At 39.9% G+C, this 17482-nt stretch overlaps 1 protein-coding gene and 2 long non-coding RNA genes across 3 annotated transcripts in view; all 3 read left to right on the top strand.

Annotated features, from left to right (window-relative positions):
* The window catches only part of LOC148186683 (uncharacterized), a 34244-nt gene extending 28233 nt beyond the window's left edge, over nucleotides 1-6011 (top strand). The window contains exons 4-5 of the long non-coding RNA XR_015779499.1: nucleotides 3718-3822; nucleotides 5646-6011. This is a non-coding gene — a long non-coding RNA (uncharacterized LOC148186683). The remainder of the gene's footprint in view (nucleotides 1-3717; nucleotides 3823-5645) is intronic.
* A 1951-nt stretch (nucleotides 6012-7962) lies between these two features.
* LOC148186684 (uncharacterized) lies at nucleotides 7963-11830 on the top strand. The gene is made up of 3 exons (XR_015779421.1): nucleotides 7963-8029; nucleotides 8176-8245; nucleotides 11745-11830. It is a non-coding gene; the product is annotated as an uncharacterized LOC148186684 (long non-coding RNA).
* A 3211-nt stretch (nucleotides 11831-15041) lies between these two features.
* Nucleotides 15042-17482, top strand: part of atp1a3a (ATPase Na+/K+ transporting subunit alpha 3a) — a 36926-nt gene continuing 34485 nt past the window's right edge. The window contains exon 1 of the mRNA XM_042506466.2: nucleotides 15042-15446. Within this exon, the coding sequence (XP_042362400.1) occupies nucleotides 15441-15446 (6 nt within the window). The 5' untranslated portion in view covers nucleotides 15042-15440. The remainder of the gene's footprint in view (nucleotides 15447-17482) is intronic.

Raw genomic sequence — 17482 nt, forward strand, 5'->3', positions numbered from 1 at the left:
TTTTTTAAATCAAGTAAATGACCTTAATATCTACTGTTTCCCAAGCTTAAACAAGATGTTTAATCAGTTTCAGCCAAAAGTTGCAGTGGCATAAGTGACAGTGAGTTGAACTCTGGACAAAGTTTAATGTTGATTAAATGTCAAGCGTTGCTCTTCATTTCCCTAGTTGGCTGCCTTTTAGCCTCGCTGTCTATCAATCTCAGAGTTTTACGATCTGAAATGACAAACTGTCTGCATAACTTCATGTTTTTCTGACAGCAAATGAGGTCTATAAAAATAGATCTGCTGATCTTTCCATCCAGGGGTGTTACACACGCCTCCAAAGTTTCATAGCTCTAGGTGAAACATACTGCACGGGCTGCTTCGTTGAAATTTTCTAAGGGACGTGACAAAGCCCCGTTTGCACACCACAGCAAAAAATTCATATCAGATATCACACTTTAGCACTTCTAACTTCTCATGAACTCCCACAGACACAATATATATTGTGTATATATTGATATGTTTTCTCTCATGAACTCCCACAGAACTCCCTGCATGCTTCAGCCTTCCCGTCATCCAGAGCAACACTTTGTCCAACTCCACATAAAATGGGTGAGTTACAGAGCATTCACACACTGTCACCAAAATAACCTCCACGTCCTGCACTGGTGATAAAGTCCCTGTTCAGGAAGGCGTTTCTGTTTATAGTGAGCCCCAGTTATAAGTCCTAAAACCCAGAAATCCGAGACCAAAGTCAATGGGTTTTTGGTGAGATGACTGAAATAAGGTCTGTTATAGATCAGCTCTGAATAGATCGACAGATAAATTATCCACCCTGTGTGTCACAAATCAACTCTGAGGGGAAAAAAAAACAACAAAAGACTTAGAGAGCTTTGCTTGCGTTGTGTTGATGTGCCCGTGAACCCCCCCTTTGGCGTAAAGTATCAGGTGGAGTGGTGGGTCAAACAAACACAGGACTTACCCCAGTTTTCATGTCCCATACGAAACCAAAGGAGCTTTGAGTCATTCTAAGGTACAGTGTTACTCTGTCATTTCTCTTCCTAAACCTAACCTCGTATCTTTACATTTAGTGCATAACATGATGATGCATTCGCGAGGCACTACTTCTTTGGATAGAATGTGAACTTTTGTAAGAGCATACATTGAACACTTAACCCTCATTGTATACTTTTTTTTAAATATAAAATTATAGTAATTAGGATGATAAAACATATTGACCCAGTTTTGTGGTTATTTTTTTGTCACCTTTAAAACATTTTTTTTTTAAATTTGTGGTACATTTCCTGCCAATTTCATCATTGCCTTTGTCCCCATTTATTTGTCAAAGAAATCCAACCAAATTCCAGAGGGTTAAATGCATTGTGAAAGGTGTCTGAACACGGCACAAGAAAACTGATGTCAATCCAGGTTTCAAGGGGTTTCTAAACACCAAAATGCAGATGTCTAGAAGAACTGCATTGTTCTTGTGTAAAACTCTGTTGTGGTCTTTTGTTCAGTGGCTGAGGTTTGTTGTTTTCCTCACAGGTTTGTGCTGAGAAATATTTGTCGTGACTGTTTGTATTGATTCACAGCCGAGTTCATTTCAGGCTGATTAGAGAAGCTTTTCATCGGGTCACAGCACTTATTCTCATTTGCAAAATGACTTTCAGAAGCAACAACAATACACAGTGTGCAGTTTTTCTTTATGTCTCTGTCTCTTCTTCTAAGATACACAAGATGTTCATCATAAATTGCAGACTAAGATGAATTATCTCAAATCAAGGCAATATATGTTATGACTTGTTTTAAGCTGTTTGGTCCTTTTGTAATATTTTTGTTTGGTGTAGTTATGCCAGTTTTAAGATACAGTTCCCCAACATATAGCCTTATTGTAAGACAATGGCACTAGCATTTACCTTTTTTTAAATGTTGAGGAAAATAACTCTTAAATCTTGTATCGAGACAGATGTGCCCATTTTTAGTCTGGCCACACTGGTTTTCAGATATCTGTGTTTCTTTGAGACTAGATAAATTTTTACCTGTTACAAAAATCTTAAAAGAAAATTTCCTCTTCTGTTGGCAGGTAACTTTGCTAATTTTAAGTAAAATGTTCTCCATTTCATTGTTTGTTTTTCTTGTTTTTAGAGTTGACATTTTGCTGTGACAACTGTCACACTCTTATCAGTCCTTATGATGCACTGGATTACCTTTAATTGTGAGGTATTACTGTGTGCTCTCCCTGTATATTTACAGAATATGCCACACAAGATAAATGTGCAAACATTACAGAACGTGTCCCAGTGCTGCTTCCCTCCATTACTCTGGAGGAAAGGGCCAGTAACCCCATCAGAGGTGTGAGTTTTACTCCAGGGCTAAACAGAGGCTAAACAGAGGCCAACTCATTCCTCTTGTCACTGTGTTGGCCAGCTCACAACTGCAAGAAACACTGCTGCAGAAATGTTGAGCAGGCAGGTGTAGGTGTTTTATGAGAGTGTACTGTAGCTCAAACATCACAGGTTTGATTCCTACATGACACCCAAATGTCCATCAGTAGCTACGGTATTGTTTAAAGTCTCTTTTATGACATCGGTACATCCAAACTGTAGCTGTCTGCAGAATTCCACTAAAATGTGAAAATGTTTTCGGCCAGTGTGATTCATTCTTAAGAAATGAAAACAAAATGCTGCTTAGTTTTTAAACTAGTTAATATTCAGAACACAATTCCACATCTGAAATTCTAGTCGTTGGTGCAGTGTGTGAGAGCACTGCTCTACAAAACCTCACTGATATTTAATAATAATAATAGTAATAAATAATAAATGCCATACAGTCCTTGACGTAGTCACATTAAAATGTAAATGCTGATAAATGCTTAATGCCTTCTGCAAAACAGTTGATGGAGTTGATACTGAAAGGGAAAGTCCATCCCAAAATCAAAAATACATGTTTTTGAACCATACCCACCCAACATATCACTGCCAAAATCTCTAACACTCGTCAACTCACACTAAAACAATCTAGATTGATAGATAGCACTACAGGTAAGAAGAAAAATATGTGTGTTTGATTTGCGGATGAACTGTCTTTTTAAAGCTGTTACAGAAAAACACTTCTGGTGCTGTTACATAAAATGATATTATTTCTCTGTGCTCATGAACTCCTATAAAACAGCAAGTTTAATTCTGCACAGCATTTCTCAAAGAGACTTGTCAATCATTCAATCAAACTGATTTATCCCTTCCATCCATGTAGTCATTACAGATGGACAGCTGTTTATTTACTTTACTTTCTGTCTTGTAAAATCGTATAAAATTGCACATTATCTAGTTTTGGAATAGCTATTGTGCTACATGAAATGGCAACAGTAAAAATACACATAAATAATTCCTGACATAAATACTTATAGCCCAATAAACATACTTTATTATGGGAGAAATGTAACAGATACTGTACTGTAACTACTTCAGGGTCTCGGCTTTCTCCTGGCACACCTAAGTCTCGTGTGGCCCCGCAGTGGAAAATCAACCAATTTCATCTCAAGGTCTTATCAAATCTCCTGTTCCTCGCACCGCTGGAGCCGTAACATGATGAATGGCCAGTGATTTCCTCTACAAGGTCATCCCGACACCTCTAAACATCCACTGTGTGTGTGTGTGTGTGTGTGTGTGTGTGTGTGTGTGTGTGTGTGTGTGTGTGTGTGTGTGTGTGTGTGTGTGTGTGTGTGTGTGTTCCCAGGGAAACAGTGATGGCATTTGTTTGCAGGCCAAATGAAACATCAACATCATGGAAGATAAGGGGAGAGACAGAGAGATGGATGTCTGTGGTGGCTTCATTACTCAGGTGAGTAGCTGGACACATCTGAGGGGCCGTGCTCCAAAAATCACTGAAATGCAGAGGGACTAAAGACATACATTTTATACTTAATGCTATTACCTTCTTAAAATTGTATCCAGCAAACTGTTATTAATTATAATTTTTAGAGCACACTTTTTTCTCTTTTTGTTTTTGTTTTTATAAAATCAAGCTTTTTAAAGGAGCTTTACGCTTTGCGTGCAATAGTCCACCTTCCAGCTTCTCTTCTTCTCTATCGTTCTCTCTGTCCCTTTGTCTTTTTTATCATCCTGTGTCCCATCTCTACACTGTGAGGGTTTTGCCGATCCGTAAATGCAGAGCAGGCTGGGCTCTCCATGGTTGCATTTTATGTCAGCAGCAATTTGTAACTGGGTAATTGATCTGTGGATTTGTACAGAGCTGATCTGATCAGATCAGATTGATGGATGAGAGGAGTAGTTGCTACAAGTGAATGCAAACTTTTAGACCCAGCAGAATTCACAGTTAAGTTTCACTTTCAGTTTGCCTGATGTTCTGTTGCTCCATCTGTGCCCAGAGTTTGCACGGTAATTAATAGATAAATATGTTAAACATTTACTAACATATCTGGGGAGGGCAGGCTTGAGCTCTTTTTTACATTCCTCAGGCCATTCCTGAGCAGTTTTTGTGATGATGCACTGTCATGCTGGGGCACTGACATCGGGCCCTCCGTCTCCATCGAGGGGGGGTACTTTGGGTAGGTGGAGCATGTCAAGTGACATCCACATGATTTCATGGACCTAAGGTTTCCCAGCAGAGCATTGCATTGTAACAAGATGATCAATGGTATTCACTCCACAAGCCAGTGGTTTTAATGTTTTGGCTGTTCGCTGTATTTCAAAGAAAAGTGACATATGTGGTTATGGTGTTGACCAAGAAAGATGTGTATTAATTCCAGTTGAAATTATGATGTCTGAAAATGATCTTAAATCTTTATATTTCATCAAAATGGCAGACAATGGCAAAGCAGAAACACAAACTGAAAAAAATAACATGATATGAATGCTAACAAAGAGATGATCGGTGGTAATCTCTGCACCAGCCAGTGTATTTACACACTGTTGAAAAAAGGTAGGCTCTGATACACAAACAAGTGGGTTTTTTTGTACAATATCGCTAATGTAAGGTTCATCCCACAATGACAGCAGACACCTCATCTCTTATTCATGATCCACAACAGTCTCGTCTACATTGAGAGAATGATTTTCACTCCTTGTTAGTTTTATATGATTAACTAAGCTGACGTGCACCTTTTTGAAATTCCTGCATCTGTTATCATTCTGCATTTGTGAATTAATCCTGAACCCTAAATGCAGAAGAATAAGTAGAAAAGAAAAAGAAATGACATGATCACTCAGAGTTACAGGTCTTAAGTGTAACATTGATGCCTTGTGGTGAGAAAGTGTTTAGATGACTGAGTGTGTCGTTGTGCTGCTTGTTGCATTGTGAGTCATTCTGCCTCTCTCTCCTTTCCTCACCTCCATCCCTCCCTCCATCTTGTCCTCACTCCCCCACACTGGGAATTATGCAACACTCTGCAGAGCTGTCAGGAGAGGCATGAAGGCAGCGCTGTGTGTATGTATGTGTGTGATGGGTGGTGGTAGTGGTGGAGGGAGAGGGGTGTAGATGGATGGAGAAAGAAAGAGGGATTAGAGTATATATGAGAGCAAAAGGAGAGAAAGGCGGGAGAGACTTATCCTCGTTTATAAACCTCTCCCTCTGTCCCCCTCCTTCATTCATCACTCCCATCCGCTCTCACACATCCTCCGTTATTTCACTCCTCTTCCATCAAGGTCGTCGACAAGGACGGTCTAGCCACATTCTCCAGCTTTCAATTGGCTGTCGCAGTAGAGTACGGCCTTAAAGAGACAGCAGCGTGGCTTTTTTAATATATATTTTTGGCCTGGACAGCAGCCATCTTTTGCCACAGCAGAGCACCAGCTGGGGGAGGCGTGACTGTGTTTGACACATGGAGTTTCCCAAAATGCCTTTTCCCCCCTTCCTGAAATATTTATCGTGAGCAGTTTGGAAAACATTTAGAGTTGGCAGTGGATGCTTTTTTCGTCCTGTTTGGGGGAGCAAAGTCAGAGTGGCATCCTGCCCCTCAGTAGTTATTGATCAACATACAACTCTGCAGCCCCACTTTGTCTGATACAATTAATGGTCCTTGAATGTGTGATCTAGATGTTTTTAAATTCAGCATTTAAGTGCGGAGCAGCTGAGAGAGTGGATTTGAAATCACACTCGACAGACTTTGTGGAGATTTGTTTTTGGTTTTCAAACTGTGTCAGAGTCTGTATTAAAGAAAGGACATGAAGGAGAGGACACCATGTCACAGTTCTATTAGGATGCACACTTTGTTTTTAACGCTGAGCATCTGAAGTGGTGAAGCAGAAATGATACCTGGCAGCTTTTATGGAGACTAATGGATGTTTTATTTTGCAGACAAACACTGTGAGAGCTTAGACATACATAAATGCATGCAATTTAATTTGTTTAAAAGCATGCTTATCACAAAAAAACACAATACAACTTCCATTGAGGTTGAAAAATGTTTTAAGAAAAGGTGGATATTAGTGATGGAAAGACATTTTTCATACTAACAAGCAAATGTGCAATAGTGGCAACAATCTGTGTCCATGCATCCACGCATATCCCCTTTTTTGCAAATTAGCATTAACAGCTAACCGGTTGTCCTTTGGCTAGTTACCAGTATTTCCACAAAATCTGGGGCAAGTCTGTGAATCCATTTAGCAGTTGTGCACCTGAGGCCAATCCTATTGCCACACCACGTTTTAGCCATTCGACCAATCCCAAATCCTGTACCCCCTAGTTACTGTTGCTACGTCAGACAAGGGTCTAAGGGCAGAGGGATGTCGTACACTGTAAAGCCCTCTGAGGCAAACTATGTTTTGTGATAATGGTCTCTGGAAATAAAATTGACTTGACTTGACTTGACATTAGTTACTTTGGGGCGGCACACAGCCTAACAGAGAATAACAACAAAGGAATGCCAGATTTGATCCATTTTGGTCCGATAACTTCCTTAAGTCTAAAAGAGCAGCACAATTATTTTTTAAAATTTACATTCAAGTTAGGGGAGAGCTAAACAGGAAGTTACTTGGTTGGCCACGGTTAGTTTCTAGTCTCCAACAAGCCCCACGATGTGGAAGGTAAGGGTATTTTTTTACTGTGGAAATCAAGCTTTTTCAGCTTCATTTGCCATTTGAGCAACTCTAATGAAAATGAGCAGGTCTCTGCCTCTGACCCTGTATCTGGTTCTCTTTAAACATTCACCTCCATGCCAAATTTCAGCCTCCCAGAGCTAAAACTGGCTGCCAAAGAATGGGGATTTTTTTGTTTTTAGACTGGCCAACTGAGAGAGCGAGCTCGAGCTGTTATGTGCAGCCAAAAAATTACTTAAATGAACAACAGATGTCCCATTTTACATCAGGAGTAAAACATTTTTTGAGGGAATTCTGTGGAAATGATCAAAAATATGGTGTAAAGCTGGTTAGTTGACAAACTTTATATACATATTTGCCTTTTCTTCTCACTGGAAAGAAAAACATTCCTGTTGTAAATCCAACCACTGCTGGAGTTTGGCCAGTGTTTCTATTATAAGATCAGAGATGTCAGCTGGAGCAGAAAGTGCACCAGGCGTAGGTGGAGGAGTGGAAGCTGAGCGAGAAACACACATACAAATACAGAAATAGAAACTTCTTTATGTTAGTGTGAATTATTTATTCAGCAGTCTAGCATTTCCAAAACGTGTTATACCCAGTGCTCCATCAGGAGAGGTGGCTGGAAGAAGAGATGTAATAAAACCTTAAACCTGAGGGGAGCTGAACCCTGTGGTGTGAAGAACAGACTGAGAAAAAGGCCAGGGACTCAATTAACCCTTTGAAAGCTGAGCAAATTGGCTTGATTTCTTTCAAAAACTTGGAACTAAGGCAATGAGCCAGCTGACTCACACAAAGAGACAAAAAAAGGAAGAAACTTTTAAAAAAAAAACCAAAACAAACTGTGTGTGTGTGTGTGTGTGTGTGTGTGTGTGTGTGTGTGTGTGTGTGTTTTACTGTATTTGTTTCTCACTGGCCACTTCAACACCAGAAGAGTCCCTTACTGTCACACGACAAGAGACCTGCCCAAAGCACACCTGTGGATCTGTGAGCAGGTGAGAGTGTGTGTGTTTGCCAGTACCTGTGAAATAATTACACCTGAAGCATGCAAATACCTGTCGTGTGTCTGCTTATTTACCTCTCAGATGTGTGTGTTTGTGTGTATCTGTTTGTGTGTATGTCTCCATGTTTATATCTGCAGGACATGTCTGTGCTCGGCGATGCAGTGATAATGTCCATCAGAGCACGCATGGCATCCTGCCCGCTTCAAGGTACTTCCTCACACACACACACACACACACACACACACACTAACACACACACACACACACACTGCAGTCCATTCTTTCTCTCGCCTCCTGTAAGAAAAAGCATCATTACTGTGATGGTAAGAAATGGGGGTTTCAGTTGGCTACACTGCATCATTGTGATGTATAACTTGTATCATCTTTGTATTATTTTTCTGTTTAGATTGTGCAGGTGTGTACATAAAATAGTAATAGGGCATTACTATATTCATTATTTTTTTATCACAAAGTAAACATCATTTAAGTTTTATTAAGCATTTTTACTTTTAAAACAGCTCCATTTTGAGTAATGATTTAAAACTCATAGATTGATGGATGGTTAGGATTACGCAATAATGATAAGACCTGAACATGAAAGTCTGTTGTTTGTGGGACCCATCCACCTTCCCTCCCACACTATGAACATCCTCATGCTCCTCTTATTAAGTAATTACCAGCAGTGTTTCAACCTGATGCCGGCAGTGCGTGTATCATCCAGATGTGACAGATGCCGTCCACTTGTCTGCCAGCATATAATAACACTGCTAACAGTTCTTTCCCATCACAGTATCACCTTACACCGTTCATGGCGTTTCATGGGGATGCGAAACGTGGCTTTTGCTGTTGTGATCTTACGCCAAAAGCAGTGTCAAAGCAGCTGTGTTTTATGAGTTCAGAATGAGAACCGGCTGGTTGCTCTTATTGTGAAGGATTGCCGCTACATTGGACATTGTTGAAAGACTGTCTTAAGCATCTATATTACACGCTGAAGGATGTGACAAAGCAGCGGTATTTGGTGCCCTCGGATTGATAGGTTGAAGAGCTTGTTTAAGGGTTTTTGTTTTTTTTCTCTTGGTAACTGATTCCTTAAAGTGTAATTAAACTAAACTTGCTGACTGGTGATCCAGCACGAGTGTACTAGACTTATAAGTAGGACATCTACACTGTGACATTTACAGAGTCTGTAAGCTAAAGGTTAGAGCTTGTGCCCTGGATCCCCAGACGGACAAAGGAAAGTCTTGGCGAGGGAAATGAGTGGGTAACACCCTTGACTGCATGAGCGAATACCACAGAGATCCCCTGAGCAAGGCACTTAACCCCCCAGCTGCTCCAGTAGAGCCGCTCAGAGGGATGCGCGCAGGTCTGATGCTCAGAGCTAAATGTGAAACAGCTACATTGAGCTGTCTTAACGGGAATGACGTTATGAGTTTGCAAAGAGATGCTTAACTAACAACATAAACAAAACTAGTGCGGCTTCACTATGTGGAGTGCTTGTACGCTGTCTGTGATGCTGAACACCATGACAACAGTAAACATAAATGTGTGACAGCAGCCGTGTACTTTGTGGATATAAAGTTTTCTTCTCTGGGTTGGCACTAAGTAAATAAACTCAGCTAACATTTGTTTTTGTTGGGTTATAACTGAAAGTTGCATGTTTAGTCTATTCGGCTCCTTTTTGTAAAGACTTTCTCATAATTAAATATGCACTGGTGCAGTGTGTAATTTGGGACTTCCTGTGATTGTCTTACTGCCTGCATCACAGATCTCCAAATGTGGTATTTCTCATGCCAATCAAGACCTTGAGACTGTCCAAAAATATCTCCATGGACAAACATGAGAGCAAGCTGGATCAGTGTTTTTTGAGCAATGTTGTGCGTAATTATTTCTTCAGATGGCACACAGTGAAAACTTATTAATTAATGAAATACTTAGTACCCCTATTTACTGCAGTGATAACTATGATTAACCCAGAAGTTAACATCTCTCTGGTTTCCTCATCAAAAAGCCTATGGGATTTTTCCATCGGATTTTGCATTATTGCAGAAAATTATTGCAGCTTTTTTTATGCTAAAAACATTAGCATGTTGTATATGTGGGGGAAATGTGACCTACAAAAGACAGTTTTTTTGTCTGTGATCCTTGACAGTTATTGAGTTTTATACTTTAGTGAAAAGATCTTGTTGTTAATCCACGTTTGAGGATGTTGGGAGAAGTTTATCTTCGAGTCAGACAGTTTTAGGAAAAAAGATCATGATTTGAATTAAAATGTTTGTTTTTTTTCCCCAGAAAGTGTTTTTGGAACAGAATGAAGCAGTTTTAATTATTACCAATTATGTATATGTTGCTTTTATCTTTTCTGGCCAAAAGCAAAAAAAGCGGTGGAAGCTTCTCTTGTAACCAACTGTGTTAAATGAGCATTTAATATCGGTCCATATCAATCGCAGGCCCCTAAATCGAATCAAATCAAAATCGTATCTTGGTAGACTTTGTAATATTGGCAAATATCATATCATTATCCAAAGTAATGATAACGTATCGTATTGTGATGAAACCAGTTTTTTATACCCCTAATACTTACGTGTTTTGTTCAGAAGATTATCTTTAATTTAAGATATAATATATATAAACTAATGTTAGATTAGGCAATAAATGAACTACAGTGCGGTCACACGCCAGGCTCTAAAGCCGTGTTTGGTGTGGCTCGATAAGATGTTCTATAGTCTCATTTAGTCACTCATTAACAATCGTCTTTTTTAAGACGAAGGCAAAGTCGTAGAACAAAACATGAAAGTCTCTTAATCTTGTGTTTACCACAGATGTTATTTCAGGCATCTATTAGGATTACTAAAATGCTTACTAATTTCCACGTTGTCTGTCTGATTCCTGCACCACTCTATTGAGTTTAAGGTGTTTTCTATCGCAGCTTCATGATACATTTTTCCCAGAATGATTTTTGGGCTGCTTTCATGAGGAAAAAAGGTTATTGATCAAATGCTGCTCTGACTCATCCGAGCTGTTGATGCCCACAAAATGACTCTCAAAATAAAGACAGTTATAATAATAGAACTGTTGTTCACTAACGCTGTATTAAAGGATTCAGGTGATGAGATCTGTCCTCATCACTCCCATTTTTCACAGAATCCTTTCTAAAAGCTACAGACAGTTTGATCAGTTGTGTTTGTGCCTCGCTGACAGCGGCCGTCTCCTGCTGTGTGACAGACTGGACTCAACTCTGCTAAGAAATCAATCCTCAGATCGTATGAGATTACAAATGAAACTCAGCTCCCATTTGTCTCCTATGGGAACAGTGACAAAGCATTTTTCCATCACAGCACCTTTCCGCAACCATTTTTCAGATAATTAAACCGTCATCAGCATCTGCAGGCTTTTACCAAAAAATGACAACTTTTATTTCATGCATCATTTTCTTTCAGCTCTGTTTTTATCTCCCTCCGCCCATTCACCCTGTTTACAATTTCCTCAATTTTGTTTTGTGTCCGCTGCATGATTAGGGTGCCGTGGTTACCTGATAGCTGTTGCTATGGTGACCAGGTCTGTGAAATGTTTTTGTTCTGTTCTTTTGGCTCTCCCCTCTATCGCTGCTTTCTACTCCAACCTTAAAATACACTCTTTGTTGTTTAACCTTTGAGAAAAGGTGTACTGAGCATTTCACCTGTTCAGTTTTGGTCCCCCCCCCCGACAGCACTGCTGCTGAAACTCTGCTGCACACACCTGGGAGCTGCCCAGAGCATCCGAGTGAGGAAGAGGAAGAGAGAAGAGCCAGAGAAGGTGGGTGGTGTTGTGCAGTGAACAAAACTAGTATTCTGTCTTTTTATAAGAAAAATGACTGTGTAATCAGTTTTCAAATTGTAATGTAATGAAGAAAACTTGATGCTTCTTAGCCTGGAGGTGTCCCATTTGTAATTGCATTGATTTATTTAGAGCATTGTTGCTTGAAAAAAACCCAACTCCCTTTTTTAGCTTTATTTTTACTCTTCAGAGAGTCAAGATGCACAATTTCCCCCAAAGACCGCAGCACGCAAATAAAAGTCTAGAGTCAAGCTAACAGCTCTGAGAGTAATGCTGAATGCACTGTATGTATGCATGTATTTCCCTACACTTCCACACAATAAGTTAGATATAGGCGTACAAAGGAGCAGTATGGGATGTATAATGAAGTCAGTTTCAGAAGGTCTTTGACTTTATATAATATTGCAATTGACTTATTGAATTATTTGTTGGTCTTGAACGGTGATCTGCAGCTTGACAGGACGTTATTCACGTCTCCTCTGCCTCCAGATGGCAGTCAGCTAATATACTATATCCCTTTAAAAATGTTGATATGAGGGGTATGAAACATGCAAATTTAACTTATTCATGGACTGCAGAAACATACAGTGCCATCATTTTCTTCTGGCAACTGGGCTGACTATGCTGCTAGTGCAGCTTAAAAAATAGAAATATTCAGACACCTAGTCCCATGCTGAGTTCTGCTTTTGGCTAAAGGACTTGATAAAGCACAGCTCAGTACTGAATGTTCCCTCTCTCCTTTTTATTATGTCACAATAGCACAAAGTAGTTTTTTTCTCTCTTTAAATTAAACATCTAAAGCAAATTAAGTAGTTTACATAAAGCGTTCTTTTTATTTCGGACCACCTAAAAAGCTAATGCATATAATCTTATGAGAAGGAATTTTACAGGAGGTCTTTAGGGCATCATAAAGCATAAACATAAAGGGAGTGTTCACCCCAAAATCAAAAGTACATATTTTTCTGCTTACCTGTAGTGCTATTTATCAGTCTAGATTGTTTTGGTGTGGGTTGCTAAGTGTTGGGAGATATTGGCCGTAGAAATGTCTGCCTTTTCTCCGATGTAATGGAACTTGATGGCACTCAGCTTGTGAACTTTAAAAGCAAAAAAAGCGTATTTTAAAAAACGCATCAAAAAAATATATAAAGCAGATTAAAAAAAAGAAAGTCCATGAGTACATACATGCTTTCTTCTGTTCTTTGTGTTTACTTTCAATTAATAACAACTTACACAGATATGTATATATTTGTATTGCTTCTTTATTAGCTGTACTTCATGCCATCGCACAAATGGCCAATGTAGCTGCTTCATTAACTTTTCCCGTTGTCGCGTCTCTCCGGCATTACTCTTTAAAGCAGGATGTGTGAGTACTGACACAGTTTTTCGAGCTCTGTTTTAGAATTTGCTGGGAAAAAAAGCACTTGATTGATGGTGCATGCTGGAGGCATGACAACGCAGTGCAGAAACCAGGCCACACTTCAATTATAATAGAGGCTAGTATCGATCCCATCTGAACACGGTGGCTGCCTCTGAGCTCAGGCACAGTCATGCACTCGCCCAGACGAGCCGGCACAGAGTAACACAGACAAACATTTGCATAGCAACACATGCAGTTATTTGCACACTTGATCACTGTCTTATTTGCTCGTTTGTTATGTGGTATCGTCTTCCCCTTTCGTTCATTTGATCGCTGTTGGTGGCTGAATCACAGGATGGATGGATGCTTGTGATATGGCAGCTGCACAACATTCATAGCCTCCTGCTCCATTTGAAGGCTCTAAAAACAGCAGTATAATTGTCTAATCTTCCACAGCAGGTGGTGCATACAGAAATAAAGCAAGTGAAGCTGCAGCTTTGCTCTGACCGACCATGAACATCACATTGTTTCCATGTGATTTCTGTTTATGCTGCTTTCGCTGTGTGTCTTGGCCACAGTTTTCATTCCCTGCATTAGCGCTGCGTAAACCGTCTTTATTCCCGTGTAATGCCAGTAAAAGAAGGAGCTTAGGCCTTATTTCTTGTCTTTAAATTCACTCTTTCTATTCCTTATTTTTTCCATGTTTTTTGATTATTTCATTGTCCTCTAATCTCCTCTGCAGCCCTGCTCGCCTCTCTTTTCAGCTCGTAATCACCAGCATGATCTTTAAACAATCCCGTGATTTGTGCTCTGCACTTCTGCTCACATCTGTTTGACATATATTTCCATAATGATGCAGCCTATATCCTGTGTTTGGAGAATAGTCTGAATGCGCCAGTCTATTCCCCTGACGCCATTGATGATGCAGATGTGCACTTTATTCATGCTTCAGTCTTTTCATAGCAACAGAAAAACTGCATTCTGAACAGCTGCTGACAGCTTAACAAAAAACAGGAAGAGGAAGATTTATGTCATCTGATTGAATAGTTATGATGGCAACAATTCTTATATAATAGCAGGGTTCCCACAGATCCTAAAATGTTGTTGAATCCATTAATACAAATAATAAGGTCTTAATTGGCATTAAATGATGTCTTAAATCAATCTTTCAAGAGTCTCAATAATGCTCAGACATGGTGTCATATTTTGATGACAATACTTTTGTAAAAAGTTGAAAGGAGGATTTCTTGTAAAAGAGTAAATTTCGCATTACTACTTTGACTGACATGAAAGATCTGAATACTTCATCCTTTACTAGGTGGTAATTTGTCATAAAAATGGTTGGTTTAGCAGTTAAATTTCTAAACAATTCTCCTGGCAGACCTCCCAGACCCTCCTGGAGGATTGGGTCCTGAAAAGTGTAGAAGGTCCCCTTCAAAGTTATATAGGTGATTATGGGTAAAGACCTAACAGTTTTTGTTTTTTGTTATGTTTTCTAAGAAAAGAATCTGTCCATAATAATGCATTGGAGTACAAATTGAATTATTTTTGTATTTTTTTTATTGCCTTTTAGATCATAAATTCAACTTAATATTCACATTAATCAGCCATTCTCCTCACACTTTATCTTGTTTCCAAATAGTATTTTTCGCCTTAAAGCTGAGATGAGGAGGATATACGCTTATTTGATCAATATATTCAGTCTAATGTGAACAACTACCTCGTCGATTGCTTCCGCGGAGTGACAGCCAGGGAACCCTGAGTGCTCCGGCAGCCTGAGCACAGCCGCGGAGGGACACAGCATCCGAAGAAGAAGCCTGCTGCCGTCCGGATCTACTTTCCACCGGCATCACCGCGCAGGAGGCTCGTGCGGTGTCACCAACGGCTGCGCGTCTTTTTAACGCTTTAAAACCAAAAAAATACAAACCAGTTTGACTTTCACCTGAACTGGGTGCAGCTTCGCCGAGGTGTGCGAGGAAACTTTGCCTCGCCAAGTTATCATACGCCCGTTCCCCCTAAAAAAAAGACATTTTAGGATATTATGTTAGCTAGTTAATTAATTTGTGTCAGTGGAGCAATAACGTTAGCTGTCAGCTGAAGGGAGACATTTTTTCTCTCTTCTCGCCATCAGACGGCTGTTTCCTGCCCTGTCTCCCCGCCTTAAAGCTATTCTGGTTGAATCAAGCCCAAAAGCGATTCATCTTCTGAGGAGACCCGACTGACTACGCCGAAATGGGGGTAAGAAGAGCTTCATTTCTCCTGATTTTTACTTTATTACGCAGTTAAAATGTCGATTGTGTGTGAAGTTTGCCTGTAACGTTACAGTTAGGGTGTTTAAACGGTTAAAGAAAGGGTTAACGTGTGTGGAGGCACATGCATGATGTTTGAATGACATTGAACACTTGATATGTAACGTTATAATTTATTTTAGCTTATTTTACTGTTAAAATTATGTGTTGAAGAGCTTAAAACGCAATTATTTTTCTGTAAAACGGGTCTTACTGTTTTCGAGGTGTCTGCTGCTGGCGTCAGTTATCACTAAATCAATGCGTTGCAGTTTATGATAACGTCTGAGATTTGCAGGTGATGGAGGGGGTGTTTATTGCTTGAAAACAGACTATTTTAGGGGAATATGCGCCAGATTAGTGTGCCAGTCCTTCGCATCCAGGTCCAGTCGGTTCGACAGAACCGGTGCAGGGTGGTTACGCGTTACAGTAACGATCCTCAGTTTTACTCGTCTTTCAACAGCTCTAAACCAAATTGAAAATTTTTCACTATTTCTGTAACACCATAACAATGAATTTAATCAACTAAAATAGCCATTACTCACCTGCAAAGTCTGACTCAGTGGATGAGAAGCAGCGTAGTGTACTCTCATAAGGCACAGGTACGATCATAATTTCCATTTTAACAGCTAATAGGATAAAATGAACACTTGACATCCTCATAGTTTAACATCATGATCATTCACATCAAAAACACATATGTTTTATTGATTTTTAAGCTGTCAGAGACGTCTTCTGGCGATTTTGCAGCTGTAACGTGAAAGTAATGTAACGCGCAACCTGACCAAATCATTGAACGGGCCCTGTGTGTGAACCAGATATTTTAACTAGAAAATAGGGATTAATACGTTCATAACAAGCATCGGTTGTGCAGTGGCTGAAAGATGTGCTGTTTAATTCACCGGTTCCAAAAAAAGAGGATTACACCAACTGAACATCTGGCATCCAGAAGCTGGACCCGCTGCAGATGATTGAGGGAATTCACAGCACCTAAATACACGATTAGTCAGACTGCATAATGTCACGGGCGAGTCCGGCCAGAAATGAAATCGTTTGTGAAGAACAAGCAGGTGAAAATGCGCAATTACGCACGGGAATATGGGACCCACTGATGGTGAAAACCGCAGCACCGACTGCGGAATATCATGTCATTCCTTCAAGTCTGACTGCAGTAACTCAAATCACCACACGCATGTGTAATGCCAGTTATTCCTCACAAATGAGAGCAAATAGAAAGGCTTGAATTTGTATTATTATTGTGAAATAATAAAGTGGCTGGAGGCTGGAAAATCAAAACCATGAATGCTTTGATTTTCTTTCTCCTCATTTTTGTTTTCTTCCAACTATTTGGTGCATTTTCATTCAAACATTACATAATGCGAGGGTGCGTCGTGTTGCTGTCACTGCTGGGCTTGGTGAGGATGTAGAGGCAGCTTAGGTCTGGGTACCAAATGGGCACAGACAAGTGCGTCAAAATGGTTCCTCAGTGTTGGTCAAACCCCCCTCACCCTCCCACTCCTAGAAATGCCGATGGATGGGTCCCAAAGGAAGGTGCTCTCCACAAGGGTAGACACGGCCAACACCTCCACCATCTCATTTTACCCCTGCAGCCTCAAAACACTGATCTGTCAGGTCATGAAGGACATCCTGTTCTAGCCTCTAAATTTAGATTCCATGATGTCATTCCTACTGGGAAAAATCACTGTTTTATCCCTGAAGTGTTTTTATAGAGCATAATCCAACATTTCTACTCAGCAGTGAGGTATTACAACTAGGGGTGTGCCATATCACATACATGATAATACCGATGTAATTTTTTATATGATAGGAAAAAATCCTATCATGATAATGGCAATATTTCAAATTGTTGATATTTCATCATCAGTACAATACACACAGCAACAACAAACGTGGCTGAAAGTGAATATACTACCAGCCAGGAGCAACCTCAGTAGTGTGTAATCAGTGGTCTGGAAATCCTGAATGTTT

This window comes from Plectropomus leopardus, chromosome 17 (assembly GCF_026936395.1).
Source record: "Plectropomus leopardus strain MGB_pleo_1.0 chromosome 17, ASM2693639v1, whole genome shotgun sequence".
Classification (NCBI taxonomy): domain Eukaryota; kingdom Metazoa; phylum Chordata; class Actinopteri; order Perciformes; family Serranidae; genus Plectropomus; species Plectropomus leopardus.